This window comes from Eimeria maxima, genomic scaffold (assembly GCF_000499605.1).
Source record: "Eimeria maxima Weybridge genomic scaffold, Emw_scaff470, whole genome shotgun sequence".
Taxonomy (NCBI): Eukaryota; Apicomplexa; class Conoidasida; order Eucoccidiorida; family Eimeriidae; genus Eimeria; species Eimeria maxima.
Window position 1 is genome coordinate 3,582 of NW_013566529.1, and position 22,988 is coordinate 26,569.

The 22,988-nt window shown below is 50.5% G+C and overlaps 5 protein-coding genes across 5 annotated transcripts; 4 read left to right on the plus strand and 1 right to left on the minus strand.

Annotated features, from left to right (window-relative positions):
* Positions 1–545: 545 nt before the first annotated feature.
* On the plus strand, positions 546–2,309 carry EMWEY_00034420 (Casein kinase one (CK1) TgCK1a, putative; the record flags this gene model as incomplete). Its single annotated transcript, XM_013481941.1, has 6 exons — positions 546–621; positions 797–1,056; positions 1,167–1,353; positions 1,455–1,667; positions 1,789–1,928; positions 2,178–2,309. 6 exons carry the CDS (start codon positions 546–548, stop codon positions 2,307–2,309), a joined length of 1,008 nt encoding a protein of 335 aa, XP_013337395.1.
* Positions 2,310–8,428: 6,119 nt separating this feature from the next.
* Positions 8,429–9,896, plus strand: EMWEY_00034430 (hypothetical protein, conserved; the record flags this gene model as incomplete). Its single annotated transcript, XM_013481942.1, has 5 exons — positions 8,429–8,973; positions 9,118–9,237; positions 9,321–9,413; positions 9,567–9,690; positions 9,804–9,896. The coding sequence occupies 5 exons, from the start codon at positions 8,429–8,431 to the stop codon at positions 9,894–9,896; spliced, it is 975 nt and encodes a 324-aa protein (XP_013337396.1).
* A 1,649-nt stretch (positions 9,897–11,545) lies between these two features.
* EMWEY_00034440 (hypothetical protein, conserved) lies at positions 11,546–16,182 on the plus strand (the record flags this gene model as incomplete). The annotated part of the gene is made up of 7 exons (XM_013481943.1): positions 11,546–13,592; positions 13,756–13,854; positions 14,014–14,403; positions 14,755–15,223; positions 15,329–15,538; positions 15,690–15,828; positions 16,093–16,182. The coding sequence occupies 7 exons, from the start codon at positions 11,546–11,548 to the stop codon at positions 16,180–16,182; spliced, it is 3,444 nt and encodes a 1,147-aa protein (XP_013337397.1).
* A 2,125-nt stretch (positions 16,183–18,307) lies between these two features.
* Positions 18,308–20,788, minus strand: EMWEY_00034450 (hypothetical protein, conserved; the record flags this gene model as incomplete). The annotated part of the gene is made up of 1 exon (XM_013481944.1): positions 18,308–20,788. The coding sequence occupies one exon, from the start codon at positions 20,786–20,788 to the stop codon at positions 18,308–18,310; it is 2,481 nt and encodes an 826-aa protein (XP_013337398.1).
* A 1,105-nt stretch (positions 20,789–21,893) lies between these two features.
* Positions 21,894–22,928, plus strand: EMWEY_00034460 (hypothetical protein; the record flags this gene model as incomplete). Its single annotated transcript, XM_013481945.1, has 4 exons — positions 21,894–21,920; positions 22,137–22,211; positions 22,326–22,561; positions 22,790–22,928. The coding sequence occupies 4 exons, from the start codon at positions 21,894–21,896 to the stop codon at positions 22,926–22,928; spliced, it is 477 nt and encodes a 158-aa protein (XP_013337399.1).
* Positions 22,929–22,988: the final 60 nt, after the last annotated feature.

Consider the following 22,988-nt stretch of genomic DNA (forward strand, 5'->3'; position numbering starts at 1 on the left):
GGACGCCGGCGCCCGATTTTTTTCGGCAGCCGGGCAGTTGGACGGTATTGGCTGCCCGGTGGCCTCTCGTCAAAAAGAGCTCACAGCTGTTCTGTTGTAGGATTTCAGAGGGGCGTTGAGGGACCCTGTTGGTTGTCCCTCTGGTGGGTGCACGCCTTGCATCGGCAGGAGGAAGCCACCGTAATCAGGGCAGCTTTACTTGCTGCTGTAGCTTTCCAGTGAGTTCTATGAAACATAGAACAGCAAAAAATCGCTTATTCTGCGCGCAACAGTAGCCACTGAATTGCATCGTTTCACTCAGTGGTTAGTTCAGTGTGGCTACATTGTGGCCAATGCTGATGGCAGTAGGCGCCCAAACAACAAATAGAGTCCAGTGCAAACTGCGACACGGCAGCCATACGGTGGCTTTCGTCAAACGAGCTCGTGGGTATCCAGGTGACTGCTCTTTCTGCGCTGTCAATAGGTACTCCATACCAACGGATCGAGAACCCCACTGGTGGGGGGTGTGAAAACGTGAAGTGCTGTTTGCATAAGTATTGTTGATGATGGACGTCCGCGTGGGGGGGAAATATCGCTTGGGGAGGAAGATTGGGAGCGGTTCGTTCGGCGACATCTACCTGGGTAAGACTATGAATTCCTACCGACACTGAACACCTTTTTGTTGATGGCTTGTTTTCAAGTGGCGATGGTTGGCAGTCGTGTGCATAAGTGACTCGTGTGTAGGTGTACACAAAATGTGAAGAGTGGGGCTGTGTATGCTGCATAATGCCTATGTTTGTGAATGATGGGTTTACAGGCACGAACATCTCGACGGGCGATGAAGTTGCTATTAAACTGGAAAGTGTTCGGTCGAGGCATCCCCAATTAATCTATGAGAGCAAGCTCTATAAAATTTTATCGGGGGGAATAGGGATCCCAGCTATCTATTGGTATGGGATAGAGGGAGATTACAATGTAATGATCATCGAGCTTCTGGGACCTTCTCTCGAGGACCTCTTCAGCATCTGCAACAGGAAGCTGTCTCTCAAAACTGTGCTGATGCTTGCAGACCAAATGGTGAGATTGACCTAAGGATTTAATAGAGCACATATAGTTTTCAGGTCGCGCAAGGCGACGGTCCATAAATACTTGTGTGTGAATATCGTTGTGGGTCCGATGTGTTTCAGCTAAATCGAATTGAATTTGTTCACAGCAGGCACTTCATCCATCGTGACATTAAGCCCGATAATTTCTTAATCGGTAGGGGCAAGAAAATGTCCATTGTCTTCGCTATCGACTTTGGCCTCGCAAAGAAATACAGAGATCCGAGGACACAGTCCCACATTCCCTACCGAGAGGGCAAGAACCTTACAGGTGGGTTGGATTCCCGGACGGAGTCACTTCTGCTCAGTATGTGGAGACCCTTGCTTGGCGCCTATTGTGAACGCTCATTACGTTTGATGCTGCGGTGTCAGGTACTGCGAGATATGCATCAATCAACACCCACCTGGGAATTGAACAGAGCAGACGCGACGATCTCGAGGCACTAGGTTACGTCTTAATGTACTTCAATAGAGGTTCACTTCCGTGGCAGGGGCTGAAAGCCACGACAAAGAAGGATAAATATGATAAGATCATGGAGAAAAAGATGGCAACCCCCGTAGAAGTCCTCTGCAAACAGTTTCCATGTAGGATATCGTTAGTGCTGCTGCTCTTCTTGGTTTTAGCCGGCAGCTGAGTTACTGCCGGGAAGAGCGGGAGCATTGCTGCATGTATGCGTAATTTGCGGTGTTACTCACGTATTTGCAGTTGAGTTCATTACATACTTAAACTACTGCCGATCATTACGGTTTGAGGATCGTCCAGATTACTCTTATTTGAGGCGGTTGTTCAAGGACCTCTTTTTCCGCGAAGGATACCAGTATGACTTCATCTTCGACTGGACATTCGTGAGCCGCATTTCAGTTAACAGCGAAAAACCAAATGAGGAGGGCGCAAATGAACCGTGTTGACTTTCTGCGTGTGAGCTGAACTAGATGGCTAGGTTGAGAAGCAACGATAATTGAACAACAAGCTACCGAACAACAGCGTGATGCTGGATGCTTTACAGAGCACTGCGTGAGCTGGCAGGGGCTGCATGGCCCGATTTGCGGTCCTTTGAAACAGTGATGTGTTGTTTTCTGCTGACTGTGCTGCAGCTGCACGCTGAGAGAGAGCGCGAGCGCCAACGCCGTTCAATGGTCAACCAGGGAGCCGATGGGGGCAACCAGTGGAGACGAGACGCATCGGGCAGGGATCCACTGGGACGGTTGCCTCAGCTAGAACCATAAGCGTGTTCTAGGCAGGATCATCCCTGAGTTGTCTAGCTTTCAGTGGCAGTGCCATCGCAGTGCTGACTGACTCCGTAGCTTCAGGATGTGGTAGCGTGCTGGTGTGATGAAGTGCATTCGACACGAAGGCCTTTGTAGGAGACGCCACAGTGAGCTGCAATGTGTTCATAGAGTGAAGGCTATTGGCTTGTTCCTTTGGTTGCTTTTGCGAAGCGGGACACTTTGGTCGCGATCACACTATGCCAGAGGTGCTCGGTAGGCGTGACAGGGTTTTGAGGCAAGTTAGCTCCTTGGGGGATGGGTTATGGTGCCAGATTACGTGGCATTGGGGGGCATGCGGGCAGTTTGGAGGCTGCGCCAGTGGTGCCGGCCGACAGCGACGACGTTAAATTTACTTTTTTTGTTGCTGGGGATCTCGCGAAAGCAACAACTTGGGTCTAGATGTTACTGATACCCCTAAGTGGTGGAAGGGACAATGATTTAAGCACCGCAGATATGCTGAAGATGAACTCCGACCTGAAAAACGCGCCAAAGGGTCTTCAGAAGATGGTCGAACAGTGGTGTTTCACATCATTGATCATGTAGGGTAAATTGCACATACGGCTTCGCGGGTTAGAGGCATGTCAGCATCGGGACCGAGCTCTAGAGGTTGCGTCGCGACACAGGGCCCTGGCAGGCATTAGGAGTAACGGTATTGTTTGTTGCCGAAACAGCAATTGGTCTTACACCAAGCCAAGCACAAGGAGCTCCACTGCTTTTTCTGTAGGATAGTCATATCTCTGAAGTCGACTGTCCCAGCGCAGGGGCCTTGGTAGTCTGAAAAGGGAAGTTATGGGGTGTGCGTTGTAAGCTGTAGCGTAACGCCAGGTGCACCTCTTGCACTGGCACACTTGTACAGGGAGTCTGGACGCAATTCACATGTTCCATAGCAGGTAGAGAACGAAAAGTCACTTACGTTTCACAGGGTTCCACTTTTGTGGACACTGGGATCCGAAGTCCCTACGACACAATTTGCAAGGCCAGTCTGCCTGGCACCGTCTAGCCCAGGAAGCTCGCGCCAAAGGTCCCACACTGCAACGTATTGACAAGGATGCCACCCATTAGGCACGATTAGGCATGCTCTTACACGTAAGAAGGGATGAACAGGTCACTTGTGCATGGACCTGAAGCTATCAATTAAAGAAATAGGGGCAAGGCCATGGACTACTTCCCTTGCCTTCATAGTCGGCCGTTGGAGCGCATGCTGGTGCTCCATCGCCTTCCGTTGAATTTGGAACTTAGCAGCTAAGATGCGGCTTGCGATCATTTTACCTCTTGGACGTCCAACAAGGAGAAAGTTCTGCAACGACCAGGTTGTTTGAATATTCATCGTACTGGATGCTTTTGCTCGTGGGGCGCACCACGGGACAGCTGGTGGCAAAACAGAAATCTATTGTATCCTGAATTTTGACGTTGCAGGTTAACCCTCACAGTTCGGTGAAGTCCCTTTCGCATATTGGCGGGAAGTCTCTCCTCAGCTTCGCTCCTTTACGGCAAATAGCCCAGAGTCCATGAAAGATATTTGCCGCACATTATCCTCACGTGGGTATGTAGGCTTCGGGGCATTCTTTAAACCTTCAATGAGCTGTGGTGGACGCATGCATTTCTACAAGAGGCCTGATGCCAACGAAATAAGGATCTTACTGCACCAGCGATGTTGCTGTCTGGGGCAGTATTCTCTTCGCTTCTAGTCATGGAATCAATGCTGGCGTTGACGATCGAGGCTGCGCAGCAATGAGGAACGGCATAAGATGCAGAGTTTCTTAGACCTTTTACCCGACTCGTCTCCCATAGCCTCTAAATCAGCGCTTGAAAATGTTGTGAGGGCGTTCCGCTGCATGAGACTCTTTCAGTTGCTTTGTCCACCCCGTGTGATTCGCTTGCTTACATCCCTGCAGTCGCCCGCGGTTCCCAAAGTCCAAATACACGTTAGAATAGCTAACCCTGGAGCCCTCATCTTCATTCGCTCCATATTTCATGAATAAGGATGTGCTATCAATACTTTGGCTGCAGAACATGTTGCAGAAAATGTTGCTAAAAATGCTGTGTCTCGGCTGTACGCGTACACCACCAGTCAACATACACTGCGCCTCATTGCCACTTCGCAACGAATGAAGCTTCAGAGAGAATAAATGAGCCACACAGATTCATGAGCACTTACCACTGATTCACTTTTTGAACCTCCCAGATGAATTCCTCCAGCACTTGCAGCATGATATGCCTCTGAGTTTTCAAACGTGCACCACAATTGGCATGAGAACAGTCCTTCAGATTCGCATCTCAAACACATGCAAACAACTGTGGAGGTGCATTGGGATCTGCACCCCATTCAGTCCACACAACCACACTTCCTGTCCACAGCGCCGCGATCCTGCGCTATCGCGTGCTGCTTCTCGTCGTTGGGCCCAGCTCTCAAACATTCAAACGTCTGCTCTATGAGTGGTGTTCCGCCGCACGAATTGGCTGGCGCGTAACAAAGCACGTGGGGTCATTACAGTTGATGGAAACACCTTGAACCGCTCATATCACAAGCTATGCCGAGCGTCGAATTGACCGCCCATTTTGTGATCGACGAATTTGCATGCAGCCTCCTGCTAGAGCATGCCGTTGTACCAACATAAACTTTGTACTAATCGGGGTAGGTATCGCTTGCATGAAAGAGCTGCCTTGAATTTTTACCGTGTCTTCTTAAAGCATATGTGCAGATCATGCGGAAGCTGAGGCACCCTGTTGCCACCAACACCGTTCAAATCCGTAGAGCGACTAGAACGTTAAACTGAATTATTCTACGTTTTGACCAAATGCGTGTATCTAGAGCATTCCTGTAGGTGTCTCGTGCTGCACGCCGCGCTTGTCTTGCCATGGGCCGCCGTGCGTGTCCGACAACAGAATTAATCTGACCTTGCCCCGTGGCCCTGGGTAACAAGGTGAAAAACCCTATCTGTACGCAAGTTTGCGCACACACAGACCACTGAAGAAATGTGAAAACCCCCATGTGTCCTCCAGTTTGCAGAAAACCCGAAAAACCACTGTTCAAAGAGTGTCGCTGCAGCAGTCAAGCACACCTTTTGACGTAAACAGGGTCTCTGCAGTGGTGCACCCCCCCTGTACGAACCCTAAACCCTAAACACTTCAAATGCTCACCGTTACCGGGTTGATGGCTCCAGACGATGCGTTTCCCTCACGCCTACTGGCAGAGTAATTGGTTGGTACAGGTTCTTGGATTTCATTATTTGTGTACCTCAGCTTGACAGGCTATTCTCGATATTCACTTCTCCCTTGAATACCAGTTACTACTCAGTACTCAATACCCCCTTTTATAACTCCAGCCATTAGAGGCACGTTGCTGCATTCCACCCACTGGGTGAAATTCTTGCTGGTTGGACAAGATGGCTGTAGGATTGCGGGCGGTGATTGCCCAGTTGTACAGATTTTGTCTCTTCTTGGTCTTCTCTAAGTAGTCTCGTGAACAGGATGGGCATGAAGAACGTCGGAGGATGCAAAGTGGGCGCTGTATCATATCTGAGGAATAATATGAGCTGCAGTAAAACCAAAGTACGTAAGATGAGAGTTCCTTAACTGCACTTGATCCCCATCCCCAGTCTTCAAGCGTCGTGGGCTCAACTGCCCAATCGCCAGGAGCTGCGGGAGAGGAGACGGCTTGAGAGTACGTGTAGCGCACAGTGCTGCCACTTAGGCTGCAAAACATCACAATATGCAAGCAGAAGCAAAGCTTCTCACATGCATGCAAGAACACTATACACCATTCTCGAAAACATCCTTTTGTGTACGGGTTGCCTACTGCAGAGGAGTAAGGGTTCATGTGCCAACTCAGGCAGATTTGCCAACATGGCGCAAAGGAGCCTACGGAGCCCAGGGACCTGGCGAGGCAGGAGTTTTCTTTGCTGAGACCGACCGTGAGCAACAAGAAAGTTAGAATACTTGCAACAAGAAAGTCAGAATACTTGAGAATTCCTGAAAATTAGGTATTATGCCTTTCCACTCTCTAGACCTCATGGGCACACCAGCTAATTGGCTCTACTGCATAGAGGCAGCCTGCCGTGTGCTGCTCCTGCCTCAAGGCGACATCACATGGAAGCATAGCTGAGAGCCAACTTGCTGCGCTCACTAATGCTGTGAGAATCGGTACATGTTTCCAACAGGATCGAACTGGCGAACAAGTTCACATGTGTCAACTTCAGATATATTGTGTTGCACAAATTCGTGTCTCGCTAAGAATGTGCATATTCGTTCCATATTAATATTCAGCTATAAATAAAAACACCAACGATTTGTAGTGAGGCGTATCTCGAGTGGCTCACTACACTGTAACCAAAAGCGCCTCAGCGGACCGAGTGTAAGCTGGAGGTGAAAAACAATTACAGGCTGAGCTGAGCAGATTTGTCTTGAAGGAGAGGCCAGCTGTCTCCCACTAGTTCCATGAAAAGCCAGGCATACCATTTAGCCCTCTAAAGAGACTGAATGCACACGAATGCGTACAAACAGTTTTGTGAGCTTGCAGCGTTTTGCTTCGCTTGATTGATCGAGCTCCTTATCCACCTGCAGTGTATCTATCCACGACCTGAAGTTTGTGTTCCTTGCCAAAGAGTATGAAGGGAAATCCACGGTGTTATGCAATATGGTAGCTAGCAAGCTATGCTGCAGATAAATAAGAACGGGCTGCCCGTCTTGCATAATCCCTACTTGGCTGCGTATCCAAAGATATCTACTTGAATGAGACGAATGAGTGCAAGGTCAGTTTCAGTTTGAGCTTAGTCTCACCCCGTTTTAACCTAGTGGAATATCAGTGTTGTAACGAGGTGGCTGTGAACAAAAAAGGTGCTGCGCAACAGTTCGACCGTTTCACGGGCACAGTCTGTGATACAAGTGGGCACGACGTTGGTGCTTTCAGGCATATTCTCCACCAGATAATTCCTGCGTTGGGGAAAAAATTTGCAATGAAGGAGTCGCATCCTACTTTTTTTTTCCCCAGTTGAAGCTGTACTTGAACTTGCAGAGTCTTACTGTCATTCCCCTCAGGCGGGGAACAGTCTCTATTCGCTTCGTCTTCGATAGTTATTATTAAGGCTGTTGTAACAAACGAAGCAAGTACGTATGGGCATCCCATTGATACTCATCTACCAACACGAGTTTTCAGCATTGTACGAAACCTGCATTTCTGCGTGGGACGAACTTAGCGTTGTATGCAGATTGTTAGAGAGACGAGTGGGCAAAACATACTCAATAGGAAACTGCCTAGAGTTTGAAGGTATAATGGGTGGGTGGGCACGGGCCTATCTGCTCTAGGCAATTTGCGATGCTGGGACCAACCCATACAGCCCGCTCCATTCCCGAACTAGGGAGGCACAAAGACACCAATAACCATCCGTATGTGGCTATTGGGAACTTCATAGACTTATTGATTAGGGTGATTGGGGGGAGCTACTTTCTGCTATTCTTGTGGAAGAAGGGGTGGACCACCCTCGCCAAACTGAACCAGAGGTCACCTGCCCTTAGCTGGGCTGTTCTGCAGGTGAAACACAGCGAGTTCCTTAAGGGACTCATTATTCTTATTTAATTTATATGAATATGTTTGTTTCCTGGTGATTTAGTACAGTTGGTCTAGAGGGGGTCATAGGTGGCTGAGTTGGGGTTACCCAAAAGACATGCTCATGCATGTACACCAGTGAACAATAAGGTTCCGCTTCTGCCTTGAGCTTCAATCATGCACCCAAAATAGAACTGTCTCACCTAAAGTTATACGTAAGACGAAGGCATCCTTTCTCATTAGTCACTACCCTTGGCCTTTCCTTGATCGAAGGCGTTTACAGCAAGAGGTACGGATATAACTATTGCCCCAAGTGTCTGCCCATGCAACATTTCTCGAGGTTTCCGCTTTTACAGAGTATTTGTGGGGTCTGCAGTCTCACGCTTCACAGGGGAAACCGCCTGACAACTCAATATACGACAACAAGAAGCTATGGGTTGTTGCATCCCGACACCTTCACCATGCGCTGATGTACCCGCAGGGTGTGTGTATATGGGAACGGTTGCTAATTCTTGGAATTGAATCCTTTAAAATGGACAGCGTGCACTCAGATCGACTGTCTTGCTCTTTCTCATTAGAGGATGTAGCTAGCAATTCAAAAGGCGGCACTAGGAGGCGCTCCCAACAGCTCGAAAACTCAGGACTTCCGAAAACGTGTGAAACCTGCGGAAGTCTGGCCTCGCAGTTGCGCCGTTCATCTGTTTGTTCTACATCAAAACTAGATGACCAGGAAGGTAAAAAATCTGTGCGCTCACCTCGACACCGTTGCGAACTGACCTCATCCAGCAAATACAGTGCTCCCCGCCCTCGGCGTATCTGGGACGAGCTGCCAGGTTGGCAACTGGAGTACGAGGCACTGACGCCGATTCAGAAGCAGGTCATGGAGTACGTGGCATCCGTTGGTGAAAATGCCAGTGCTGCTGCGAAAGATCGCCTCAAGAGGACTTGGAGGGGGTTCAATATTTCTGAGCAAGACTTCTCAATGATCGAGGTATACCTCGCGAAAAAAGTGCCACTGACCATTCGTATTGACATCCAAGGGTTAGTTCCATACTTGATGAACGACCCCTTCTACAGGTAAAACGCCCAAGGCAGAATGTTCCTAGACATGCACTGCCCTCTGCGACACGCAAGACCACAATGATCACATTGGGGCACCATGCAGCGTCAATGATTCCTTACACCAGCTTATGTGGCATTAGAACGGGTTTTTGTGCTCAGAACCTGTTTCGAGACAAACACGAAGGGAGAAACATATTTAGAAGCGCGACGGGAATTTGAGGCAGTCCTCTTCAACAACCTTTACGAGCACCCCTCAGTTCAGCCCAAAGATAGACCAAAGTAGGTTTATGGTGGGCCCTGCTCCTGACTAAAAGCAAAGCTTTGGAAAACCATGGTTGCCGCGAATCTTGCCGAGTTCTCAGGTATGGTGTCCTGAACATGGTGTGCCATCCGTTTTCTGATTCTCGGGTTTCTGCCTTCGGAAGCGCTTATCTTCTCTTAAAAGACTCTCTCCGGTGAGAGAGTGATCTATTGTAGCGCCATCCTCCCTTTCACTTCTTTTGTCTCTGGACATGTATATAAGCTATACCCTGGTGTCAGTTTCCCTTAAACTGGCATCAACAGCGATCCAGGTACTGCCCCGATTTGTGGTTTTGCTCTGAAAATAGAGCCCGAACAACTGTGGCGACCAGCAAAGAGAATTTAGGGGCCGCCATCCGTCGGGTTGGGACGCTCGATCACATGTGGCACATTGTTGAAACTCTGTCAACTCATGAAATTACAAGGATCCATGTAAGGCCACAATACAAAACTGGAACTGTGAACTCACGTAATGCTGTAAGAGCCAAAGACGGTGGAATTAACGTTCAGGAGGGCCAAGCTGTTTAGTGTCTTGTTTCTCGCAGGCAGTCGCTACCGGCCGAAGGGCCAAAGCCACCGTGTCGCCGGACAGTAAATACTCGGAAATTCAGATACACGGAATGATTGATGTGAGGTAAGCGTTTCCAGCACTCCCTCGTCCAGGGTGAGTTCTTCCAGCCTACAATTGTGTACCTTTCTGATTTGTCGCCACAGGAGGGATGTGGTAGCAATCGTTGTCCAACGAAAAGACCTGGAAAGTTACAAGACCGGTTCGCTAATTCAAGGTCTAAGTAGGAAGTACATTCTTCCTGTATTGACTTGTGAAGAGTTAGATGAGAACCTCGGCGATCGCCGATGGTCCACAGTTGTAAACCAAAGGGCAAATATTCTTCTCCAGGAGACGATGGCAATGCATGGTGCTCCTTCGTGGAATGTGTAAAAAGAGACTTCGTTCCCAAGCGAAAACCATCGTGAGCTAAAATAGGGTCAAAGAATTCAAGTAGGGGTTTGACAAAGAATTCAAGTGGGGGTTTGCCACAGATCTGCTGACCTCCAGCCTGTAGCAGCCTGTGCACTCAGGCTGTAGGGCCTGGGGCTAGTTTAGACAGCTGGTCTGTCATTTACTGCAGAGTACATTCGTTTAACTCATGCTGCACGACAACCGCACGTGCAAGCCCAAGAACGTGAAAAGTAAACACCATTTTTGTGCGTGAACAAACGATGTAAACACGTGGTAAATACTCTCTCTGCCTCAGTAACCAACATGCAAGCAAGAAGGAAATATGCCTAACAAGTAAATACCATGCTATAGTACTCGCACCTTTACAGTCAAGTGGAGACATGCATCAACAGAATGAATCGCTCGCAGGGCACAATCTCGAGGAGCCTCGCACTTCTTACCTTAAACGGCAATAGGAGCCCCTTCTGGCGATGAAAATGCGTTTTATGCATGCTGCAGCATATGCTTGCACTCAATTGATATCTATGCATAGAAACACCCAACAAAAACCAAACAACTCTTCGTTGGTACTGGAATTTGCCTGGCAACAGCATACAGCCCGCCGGCAGCAACCCTGAAAATCAACAGTGTTGGTAAGCAAGCTACAGTGCTCACAGCTGACCTTCGAGCACAGAAAATCTCTGAGAGAATGCAGCAAGACAGTGCACAGACCCAAGACGAAGCTGAGTAGTAGTTCAAGGCCCTTTGTTAGAGAGGCTTCAATGCGAATGCGGTCTGACGGACACCGTTACAACCCCTGCACTGGTCTCGTCTCCTGCGTTGAACGGAGGTCACCGACGGCCACGATTCAACGCTTCCTGCCCAGTGAAATGACTTAAATCCAATTCGTTTTCATGGAAAAGAGCTGGTACAGAATCAGGGCAACGAAGCGTATGGGGGAAGAAACGTACCCCAAACCTGGTGAGGTTCCGGGCGAGCACCAACGCATTAACAACCCTCCCAACCTCCCACCACTTCTTGGGTAAGGGTTCTTATGTTGATTTAACTTCAAAAACGGCCACGTATCCAGCTTCAAAAAGTTTACCTACATTTTATGAACCTTCTGCAGTAAAGATGAAGAGTTTTGCTCTCGGTGACCCGCTGGTGACGTCTTGACCATCTGCAGTGCTCTTGTAGCTTCTCCTTCTCGAGCTTTTCGACTGCAAACTCGGGATAGTTACAAACTTTCTGATGTTTTCCATTATATGTATTCCTTTATTTCATGGCTACGCGAAGTTGGGTTGGAGCACCAGGGTTACAAACTGAAGGTCTCGCCCTCTCGCCGCAATGGCACAGCGAGGAAAGAACAGTCTTGAGCCACCCTCAAGAGGGCGCCTTCCAGGAACCAGGCCCCTCAGTCTAGAGGAGTATGAATGCCTTGCAACGACACATCCGTACGCCGTCAAGCATCTGGCTGCGAAAAACGTGACACCAGTACTGTGTGCAGATGCTACTGCGCGGCTCACTGCAATTCGAGTACCTACGGGGCGGAATGCTGGTAATGAAGTAGACGAGGCGAAGCGTTACTTCGCACTGGGCAACATGAGACAATCGGACAGACTCCTGGTGGCAGGTAAACGAATCGGAGTGACCCCCAGTGGCGCGCAGACTAGTATTCAGCAGGGTGAGACCAAATCGCACTGCTTGCACAACGATGGGAATGACGCCTATCTGCAAAGATATGCAGTCCCTTCATACGCTTGCAAGAGCGACAAGGCATTCGATCTTGAGCAAGTTGCGGCCGGTCCTGTGGGAGAATTCCAGCCCTTCTCGAAGATGGCGAGATTCCCAGCACTGCAAGGCTCATCAACCGGACACCAAGGGGTTAAAAAATTGGAGAACAACTCAAGCAACGACACTCAAGGACCTGGAAGGCTACGCCTGCATACTAGCGTAGCTGTGACAAGTCCGGGCAACCCATGCGGGGATGGAATTCTGAAGTCGCATCTGCACGTTTTCCAGTCTCCACAGGACTGTAGTAGATGCACCGGACAAGCAGTGTCTCGCCGTCAACTACACAGCGCTAAACAACCATGCTCAGACTATAAAGCTCATGCATCCGATTCAGCCATGATGCATTCGATGGAAACAGGCCATACGGGGCCGGGCGAAGGCAACCTCGGTGGGGATAAACGCTCAATCGACCCTCAGGAATATGGAAGCTACAGGAGGGCAAGGCTTAGCGTGGTTGTTATAAATAGAAAGACTGGTGAGGACACACGAAAAGGGAGCGCAGAGTACAGGCTTCCCCACGGCGACAAGCGACAAGCAGGAGCCCACCCCAAATACCCCCCTGGTCTATACTCTAGACACGATCCAGTAGATGAAAAGCAGAACTCGCCTTCATCAACTAGAGGTTTATGCCCACAAAACAGAAAATATATGCAACACGGAAACGAATTTCGACGTGCTGCTAACCAGGAATTTTGCAGCGAGGCGCTCCCTCGGCACGACGCATACATAGCGTCAGCTACACATGGAGCCTATTCCCACGAACCTTTCGGCTTCCCACGCCTGCGTGGCAACAACAGTTCGAATGAGCATTGCTTACCTGAAGGTCGACATTACGTGCCAGCCGTCACCACAAAGCAACAACAGCACATGACTGACAATACCCGGCATGCAAACCGCCGGAGGGCGTCTGAAGGGGATATTTCCGAAGCAGCAAATACCCAAAATGTGTCGCCAGCATACCTGAGGAAACCATATCCGTACCACCATTTGACAAACACGTCGCACCAATTGGGGGAGCAACGTTTTGCGAAAAACATAGGAATGGCAGGCAAGACAACGACTGCATTAAAAAATACCAAATCAGGTGGGCATGCAGTAGGAAATGGGTCTAAGGGACTAGGATCAACTGGTTCGAGAACAGAAGGAGACTGCAAAGTACTTCGGGAGCGGGAAGGTGTGAGCAGTTTAGGAGGAGTAGGTAGCATGGAAGTCTTGCCAGGAGCATTTGCATCTCGGAAGGGATTTTCTTCTGGGGGGACTGAAGAAGGTTTGAGGTCGCGTGAAGTGACTGAACGGCAAGGGGAGCCGCATGTTTCCCGAAGTCGGAAGGAATACGGCAGTATGTGTTCTGGAGCGGACGAAAGTAGAGATGGTTGTGGCGCAGGAGGGCGTGTGACTGCAGCAGGTGGAGAACAGCGAAGAAGGTTAGTGGAAAGTGAACGAGAAGCTGAGGCAGGGACAAGCCACAGGCCAGAAGGCGGAGACGAACTCCCTCGTCGGATCAGTCAAGAAGATCAGACTAATTTGCGGGGTTTTCGAATGCCCTCAGTGGGGATTGATTTAGGTGGCGTTGGAGTCGGAGACGCCAGTTCTAGGGAGGGTATGTAGTGGTCGTTCCGCTAGTGTGGTGCGCTGGTGTAGGCGACGTGTGCGTCTGTTGGTATGTTCGTTTGTTGAATGTGGAGAGCCGGGTCTGCTGAGGGTAGTTTGGCAGAGATGGAAACACACGCCATTGCACACTGGTGCTGGTGAGATTTGTTCAGGAACCGAAGCTGTTCAGTTTGAAACCTGCCGCTCACGTACAAGATCCAATAAGGCGTCTCAATCATGTCCCGTTTCAAACGGGCCTCTGATATCGGTAGGTGTGGTTTCGGCCTTCTGCAAGCGGCGCGTCGCCTGAGGTGATGGGATATTGCTTCATAAAGGTGACAGAAACAACGTTCTTGGAATACGGTGGTGTGTCACGCAGGCACGTGGGTGTCCTAATGCTTTGTTTGAAGAGGGCAGTGTGAAACTTTCAGAGTCTACTGCAATTGACAAGCTCGCGTATTTTTCAACAGCTAGTTCTGGGAACCTAGCGTCTGTGTTGCAGAGCGCTGTTTCTGTGAAGTCCACTTCTGATATGAAATGCCGCAGCAGTCGCTATAGCATGGTGCTGCGCCACGCGACAGAGGGAGGGGACATACCTATCCGGCCAACTAAGAACATCACTGCAAGTGGAACACGATCCATGCTAACGTCAGACGGAACAATGAAGGCCCTGCTAGAGTGCGCAGGACCTTGTCCACAGGCAACGACGGAATCTGAGCGTATTACAGGGCAGCAGCAACCACCCTACAGTCTTCAGCATGATGCAGAGGCAAGGTGTGGCAAGACTGACCACCTACGACCAGACGATCAGCACGTAGATGGTAGGTGCAGCCATTTGGATCGCCCTGTTGCATTGTCTTCCATACCAAACGAGGGCTCACACACACACGGGAGCACGAAGCCTCACGGCGCTCCTGAATTTAAACCTTTTCTCTCTAGTGGACTTGCGAGGTTCGCGAATCGGGATGTACTGAAATCACTAGACCGCTCTGCACAATTCAGAGAGCCCCCGTCGTTGGTGGACAAGAAAAACAGCACTTCGAAAACATCCTCACCTTCCGGTTTGTCATTTAAAAGCGCAACTGGAGTCTCATCATCTCGACGGAGTACAGGAGACCTGCACTCTAACAAGCCTGGGAACCAGAACCTGTTACTGCCGACGCGTCGTGCAGGTGCCCGCATGGAGAAACCAAGTGGTGACAGCGCTGCTCCTCAAGCCTGCATTACGGGGCCGTCCTGTATGGATGCCACTGCAGTTGGCCGGCGATTGACAGCACAGAACAATATGTGGTCAGCAGTTGGCAGCTACGAACCGTTGGCCTCTGTAGTATTTCAGGAATTGTACCCTCAATTGTCCCGTGAACTCCAGGCACTCTGCATGCAATGCCTCGGCACAACAGACTCTCCAGAGCTGCGAGCACTAACAGATATTCAACAAGCAGCAATGAAACTGGTTGCTGAACAATCTGCTCGGAGAAGTATTGAAGCCAAAAGCCGGCTTGCTGAGGTCTTCAAACGAGAAGGGCAGCCAAAAGGGGCTCTTGAGTCGCTGGAGCAGTTCCTGCTGGAGCGCTCGCCTATTCTCATCTACTTCGACATTGTAAGCTTAACGCCACATCTGGAGCAAGGCGGGTTCTTTAGGTAAGTCAAATGAGGGCGTTTTTGTTAGACACATTGCAGCGGTGTACGTTTATTTTGGTCTTCTGTTCATGTGATCCCTTGGCTTATTGTATGCTTCTAAATCAGGTCGCATTTCGAAATACCGCAAACGGACGCAACCTACTTGCGCAAATGCAATGAGAGAGAGCTAGCACTTTATTGCGGTTTGTATGAGCATGAGTCCGTGCGACCCGAGCATCATCCCAAATACGGCTATGTAAGCGTGAACTGCAAACTTCAGCCGCCATGGGAGCCGCATTCCGGTGAAGCGTGTATCATCCTGAAAGACCACGTGAGGTATGCTGTTGGAAATTCCGTCATCCCTGCTTGACCTGTGGCGTTCCCTTACATGTTTGTTGTTGTTGACGTTAATGAGAAGCATTCCACAAGTTATATGTGTAGTTCGTCAGGTGTTTCTCCATGCCAGGTTTCCCACGTGTGTCGGCAGAGTCAGGGCTACAATTTCAGCAAACCAGTGTGATGGGGCCGGCGTGTTATCCTTTGGGCATGAACCTTTAGTTGCCACCCTCAACAACCCCTGGCATGTATTGGAGCCTCTTGGGCATGAGACCCTGGCGGCCTTAGCAGTACGCGAGCAGATAAATCGTGCGGATGCTGCATTTACGTTGCGCAGCCAGGGCTCCTTTTCTCCCCCTCAGCTGCCCTCGTATCCTTAGCAGCCCTTTATATATATTGTATATTACTTGCTGCTTGACTGCATTTCGAACAACGGGATGCTTAACATCGAAGGGTCTGTAGTTTGACACGTACAAATTGCCCGGCGGTACAATGCCATGAACAGATGTACCGGTCCAACACACAATTTCCTTGAAATCCTTGGCGTTGTGCAGGCCTTTGCTAAGAAACCAACGTCAATGAGAGGCGCTGACATCCCGGCACTGGTGGACTGCAACATTCATGGAGAGATAAAGCTAGGGTAAGGCTGAAACGTAAGTTCAGGTACACATTCAAGAACACACTGACATGTTAATGTGAAGTGCAGAGACCCCTCGCCATTGTTTTCAGAAAGGATGTGGAAGCCATTGCGTTGCCAAACAGCGCAACACGCGACAAGGCCACTTTTGCGAAGTTACGGGAAATCGCTACGCAGCACATGGTGCCGATATTGTCGATGGAGAAATGCCCTCGTGCTGTTAAAGACGACTGCTGGAAGCAGACACTGCGGCACCTGCAACACGAAGTTTTACTTAAAAAGACAGCTTTGGGATATACATACGGGCAAATCTGACAGAGCTGACGAAACATGTTCATCGCACCGGATAAGCTCACTGCGAGCCAGCTTCAGTACTGCCGTGGCTACATATTCCTGTATACTGGATTGTGCAAGGCGCAAAACCTCTACATAGACAGTCCCAGTAGCCGCATCCTCAAGCGAAAGGCTTCTTTCCTCTGCCAGGCGTCGCACTGTAGTAAGAAACTGGCTGCATAGGAAATCTTAGCTTATTACACTGGGAGTCACCTCATTTTCTAATATCTTCTGCACTCAAGGCGTCCATTATCAGTAAAGTGTACAGCATTGGCAATAGTATGTAGCAAATTAAGTGTATGCACACAGGATAGTTACGTGGCTGTTGCTGCAATTGAGCACATAACAGCTGCCCAGCAACATTGTATTCCTGGGAGAAAACCTGCTTGCCGTGTTAGGAGCGGATCCCAAGCACTTCCTCGTGCTGCCGCCGTACTCTATCCTGCAGGCAGTGGTGACGATCCAGAGCCACCCTGCCCCTCCAGAACAACAAATTTGGTTGGTTGAGAAGCCTGACGCAGAGCATCCTGTTGATCTGCTACACCTTGGAGACTTCGTCAGCGCTGGGTCCTCCAAAAGTGTACAGCATTGTGCAACTATCTATCTGATCGCTCCAACCACAGTAGGTACTCCTTTAAAGATCTCTGGATGACACTGTGAGGCCCGCAGGAGTTTAGTGTAGCCTTCACACAGGCTCTGAGAATCTGTTTTGTCCGTGCAAGATCTCCCACTTGGCCAAGTAACAGTGCAGCCCTGTACATGTGCGCGCACACCTCTGGCTGTGATAACCCAAGAGGCAGCCTTTGCAACAAAATGTAGACCGCAGCCGACATGCAACTAGCTGCTATGCCAGCTGACTCAACAGAGCTGATGCCCCCGTGTACCTGCCGCATCACTTCTGCTTGCTCATGAGCAGCCCTGGCTGCACTCTGCAGCGCCTGCCACACATCCGTAGACAAACTTCCACTGACGGCTACCAGATGCGGGATCGCTTGCAAGATGCCTTTCAAGACCTCATTTAAAAGCTCGCATTGCTCTGCTTTTGTGACCTTGGAAAGGGGGTTGACATAACTTCTCAAGGCACTCCGTAGGCGATTCAGCTGGACGTGAATTGCTTCTCGGTTCTTTTCCAGGACAGCGGCGGGGAACCGCGAATCGCAGTTGATGCAATAGAATTCTCTGAATTCGTAAATCAGTGTGTTCTTGTTTAAAAACGACGACATTATAGCAGATGAATCAGGAAAGGCCTTACCCTGAGGTGACCACAGAGGCGTACATGAATGACCCACAAGGGCCAATATTTGCTTACTGGTATGTCGTCGCTGCATCTGCCCTTTTGCCAGAACCTGGAAGAGCAGCCTCGAGAAAGAGGTGACGAAGTCGAGGGTTTTCGCAGGCATCTTCGAGAAAAGTGAAGAGGTAGTGGCTTGTCCTGTTAGTCGTGTTGGTAGTGGTAATGACGTCTCGTTAGGGTCGGGCCTCAAACAGCGTCTAAGATTTGCAACGGTGTCAAACAGCGCATGATGCCCTTGTTCACTGCTTGAGTTCTGTTGCATACTTTCTAGAAGTTCTCGAGCACGGGAGATAGAAGTGCAAAGAGGACATGGAAGCCCGTAAAGTAGCTCGTATTGGTAGGCGATGCAATCAGCAACCGCTGCATTAGTACCGCCCCCGGGAGGGAGGCAAGCCTGCAGCAACAGGCAGCACACATTCGTCCGACAAGCATCTTGATATCGTGCTGCGGCAGCTACAAAATCCTGCAAGCAAAAGGGGCTTTTAAGCCCCTGTTGATGCAAACATCAACTGAAAGCCGCCGCGTCGGGAGACATCAGGTGCACGCCTACCTCGCAGCGACAAAAAAAGCCAGCGTGCTTGAGCATCCAGTCTTGCCGGAAGCCCCAAGAACTCTTCGGCAATCCGATCATAGAGCCATAGGAAATACAAATCTCTTGGAGTCGGCCACCTTCTGAATTCTGCGGGGCACATAGCCGGATTTGTAGGAGCACGCCGCGCCCCACACCACGGGGGCTCGGAAGTAAATCGAAACGCTGCGCCGGTGGGGAATCAGCATCCTTGTGAAGGCCGAGCGCTTTTTCACGTCGCTGCTGGCGCCACTGAAGCCGGTCTCCGGGTTCTCCAAAAGCCGCAATGGCATTCGGCGCACACGAATGGTTAATTAGAGACGCCGCAAGGAACACCGCAGTGCCAGCTGCCACCCCTTCGTCTTCAGGGTCACAAAGAACACGAATTGTGAAGCTGTTGCAGCAGGCTACACCATAGACGTGGAGTGCCGCTGAGAACAGGCACCTAGGAAAGGGGACAAGGCAGTGCGTCGAACCGTCACTGCCTTGCAAGGTCGAAGAGCGAACAGAACACTCTGGGCACCACGCCCGGCAGCATACGCAGCAGCAACCGCCAAGCTGCTCTGTTACTGTCCCATCTAGACTCAGCGGTGGATCTGTGGCAGCTGCTAGCGGTGAAGTCGTTGCAGCAGCGGACGCTGGACGTGACAGTAACGCCGCTTTTTTTCCGTTGGGTCTGCAGATGAGACAACGGCCGCCGCAATGCAACCCTCGACCAAATGCTGCAGCTTCTCCAGCCAGCCACGCAGCATTTAGCAACCAATCCGCCACCCTCGTACTGTCTACGACAGTGGACGAGGTCCTCATTTGCAACTGGCACCATGGCGGCTCTCCCAGAATACTGAGCCCTGCGCAATCTGGGGTGGTGCTCAACTCTCCCGCAGCTTGAATTGGGGCTTTGGCTAATGCTGCCGAGTTCGCCCCATCTGCCTGTTTCCCTAGGGCAGCTGATGGTGCCAAAACGGAAGCCAAAAGCTGACGTGCAATGTGACGATGTGGATCTGGAAGCGCGAGGGCTAAAGGCTGCACTGGCGTCTCCAACGTATTTGCAGCGGCTTCCTCCTCTTCTTTACGATTGTCTCCATGCCCTGCACTGGGTTCCAACCCACACCCCTCCTGCTGGAGGTACTGCTGCTGCTGCGAGCCGCAGATGCGTTTGTGAGAGGAAGCCGCTCTGCAGCTGCGGCAGCAGAACAGAGCAGCCGCGCAGGAGCCGCAGGGTACGACAGGAACTGTTGGAAATAATATGCTGCTCAACACGCTCTGCCATGAATGCAGCCCTTGCCGGTAGCACTCATTCGCAGATCCATCCTGGCGAACTGGCAACGTCGCGCAGCCTGCACAGACCCCGTCCATCTCTTCCTTAAGTAAGCTTACACCATGTCTTTCCTCGTCCCTATCATGGTTTTCCTCACTCTCTTTCTTATCCTCGGCGCCTTCCTCAACGCGCGCCTCCCACTCATCGCGAAGAGCCACATCTGGATGTAGTTTCAGGCCCACTGGGTCTTGTGCAGTGGCAACCGTGAAGGATGCAGGAAGCGAGAAGGGAATCTTCGGAACAGCTGCACAGAGTTTCGGATGCACGTATACTGCAAATGCTTCTTCCTCCAAAACCAAACAAGGGTCGCTCTCCATAGTAGAAAGCGCATCGTTCGCTGTCACAAGGCCCCAACCTTTTGCGTCCAGCTGTACGCTTACGTCTTTCCTGAGCCAAAGCCCTGGAGAATGAGATGCGGAGCAGCCCTTGCTTTCGGAAGGAGGGCGAAGGGCAGCATTACAGTCACAGCCGCAACAACCAACCATCATGCGGCTTGCTGCAGCCGCTGCATCAGAATCGTTCGCCTGGCCCTGGGAAATCATCTGGGCGTCTGCTATCTCTCTATCAAGTTGCTCGAGGCAAGCACGAGCAGCTCGAGAGCAGCTGCTCGTACTTCGATCAATGCTGCTTTCGCTGTTACAGGTGCTGCTAGTGCTGCGAGACGCTAGGAAATATCGCTCTAATTCACATCGCAAATGCACCAAAGCTGCAGCACGGCGGTGCCATGCCTTGCGGTACCGTGGGTCTGCAGCGACGGCTTCCGTCGCAGTCCGTAATGCCCGTTTAGCCTTCCCGAGTCGCAGCAGCACAAGGCTTGCGTTTGCAGACAACACCGCCAGCAGGCTGCTGCTGCTGCTAGGGGAAGTGCTGGATTCACTGTTTGGGAGCAGTAATATCCCAGCTGTGTAGAGGGATGCAGCGGCAGCTGGTCGTCCACGCGCCAGAGCTGCGTTGCCCCACAATTTAAGCTGACCGCTAAGTTCAGCACTGGGACGCAATTTCCAGACTTCTAAAGGCACCACACCGCGGGAACCATCTGAAGGGAGCTGCAACGCACTTTTGTCGCTGGCCTCCCACAGCTTCCGGAATAGCGGAAACATAAAGGGAACAAATGCTGCCGAGGCAAGCGCCACGGAATCGATTGAAAAGATATTCCTGCCACTGGGGGGTCCATCATCAGAAGCTGCTGCATCAGAACTGAAGCTGCAACTGGTGCGGCGCGGACTAGGGCACGCAGTATGCAATACGCCGTTAGTATCAACGCCGTATGGAGGGGAAGGCGGTACTAGACGGGTAGACAGGAGTAAAATACGTCGTGCCAGGCATTCCGCATGGTTGCAATTTTGGTTGCTCTCACAGTTGCTCAACGGACCAGCGGCATTGTTGTCAATAGTAAGTCCGCCTCTGCAGCATACGTGGTTGGAAGTGCACGAGCTACACCTGGGGCGCGAGATTCCGCAGTCGATGCTGCTTTGGCACTGGGTTACATCACATGTAGGTTGGCGGGCGCATAGGAACTCTAGTAATTCCTGCAGCGCTGGCAGGCCGGTCTGCTGCAGATGCTGAAATAGAAGGCTGGTGGCCATTTTGGCCTCCGTTGCCTCCTCTATGCTTCTCTAGATATTAGCATGCTTGATGGCATACTAATATCTATAGAACAGCTGCCCATGCTCAATATTGCCTCAACAGATCCACAAGGCATAACACAAAAACTGGAGAAACGCGATAAGTCGTTCGTCAACAGAGTTTATAGCGTCGATGAGATCCCACGGCCGACTGTGGCAGACATCCCGTAATGGATGTCGGTTAAAGCAGGAAGTTAAACTAAAATACTGCTTTATAATTGTAGTTATAAGGCCATATTATAAACTTATTCTTTGTTTCTGAAGGGAACCATACCCTGTGTAGCGCGTTTCATTTAATCCTGTTGCATAATGGTGTTGCATGCGTTTGAGGCTTCCAGGCTGCCTGTTGTCTGTTGAGTACCTCCGACCGCCAAAGATAAAATGAATATCTGCAGTTGATGCTGCAATACAAAGAATTTTACGGCAGAGCAGCTCAGATTAGAGGGGTGGGCATTCCGTCGTAGGCTTCCAAAGAACACGGCGGACAGCATTTCAGGTTTTGTTTCCTCAGCCCTTCTGGAGTTCGATCTCCATATTTGTCTTCTATTTGGCATTACTTTCCTTAGGAATATATGCCAGTATGGCGCAAAATTCCTCTGGAAAAGCGGTACGCCCAGGCAGCACGGCAGCGTTTTGGCTGTAGCATGACCCAGGGAACGAATGCAACTTTGCCTGCTTATGGAGGAAAGGTTCCCTTTCCCTCTTAGCCTAGGCACTTGGACAACTAGATTCAGCAGTTCAGCTGCGCATGGACGGAACCGGTGCAACTCATTACGTCTTTCTCTTGACTCCCGCTGTCTTCTGCACCTCTTCTGTCCCTCAGGCAATGCGTCTGGAGGACCTCGTGGTGCCTGCGAAGAATGGAGAACACAGAAGTATTCCGGGGGCAAAGTTCATAGTATGCACCGCCTGGTCGTGCATCCGTAGTTTCTGAATTCTGAACCGTCCAGGACGAGAAACGACGAGACTGTGGTTTTCTGCTTCTGCGCCCATCCCTCCTTGCTATCTGCAGATGCACATTACATTACTTGTCTTGACTATGCTTTCTTACACTGTTACACGTGCATTCGGCGCCCCATTTGTTTGGGTCTTGTCTCCCTCATGGGCTGAGACGACGCTGCTGATTGAGCAGTACGCACGCCGTGCTGAGCTCGTGGTTCCTCCTGTTGTGCTGCAGGAAAAAGTAGAGACGTTTGTCGGGTCCTGCAACCCGACATCTGTTGAGTATCTCTTCAAAGAACTCTTACAGTAAGCTGCAGGCTCCTGACCCTTCACATGTTGTACTTCGGAACGGCGCAGTGGCACTAGGAATTATGCCATTCTGTTCTCCCGTGGCAGGTGTATGCGTGGATATCTGTGGCTTTATCCATAAACATGCGTGCATCTGCACACAGCAATGTGTTAGCGTCCCCTTACGATACATGGGGTGGGCTTGCAAAATGCATTTTAGTTGACTCTTTCCGTTGTGCGGTTTAGGAAGTATCGCTTCATGGAACATTCTCTGCTCGGGCAGAAGGACACTCTCAGGGCCAAGACACTCGCCATAAAGGAGACAATGGATGCATTGGAGATGCTGAAGCGGCAGCGCGTAAGGGAACCCTCTTGTTATTTGTAGTAGAGAAGCTGCCGTATATATATATATATATATATATATATACATATATATATATATATA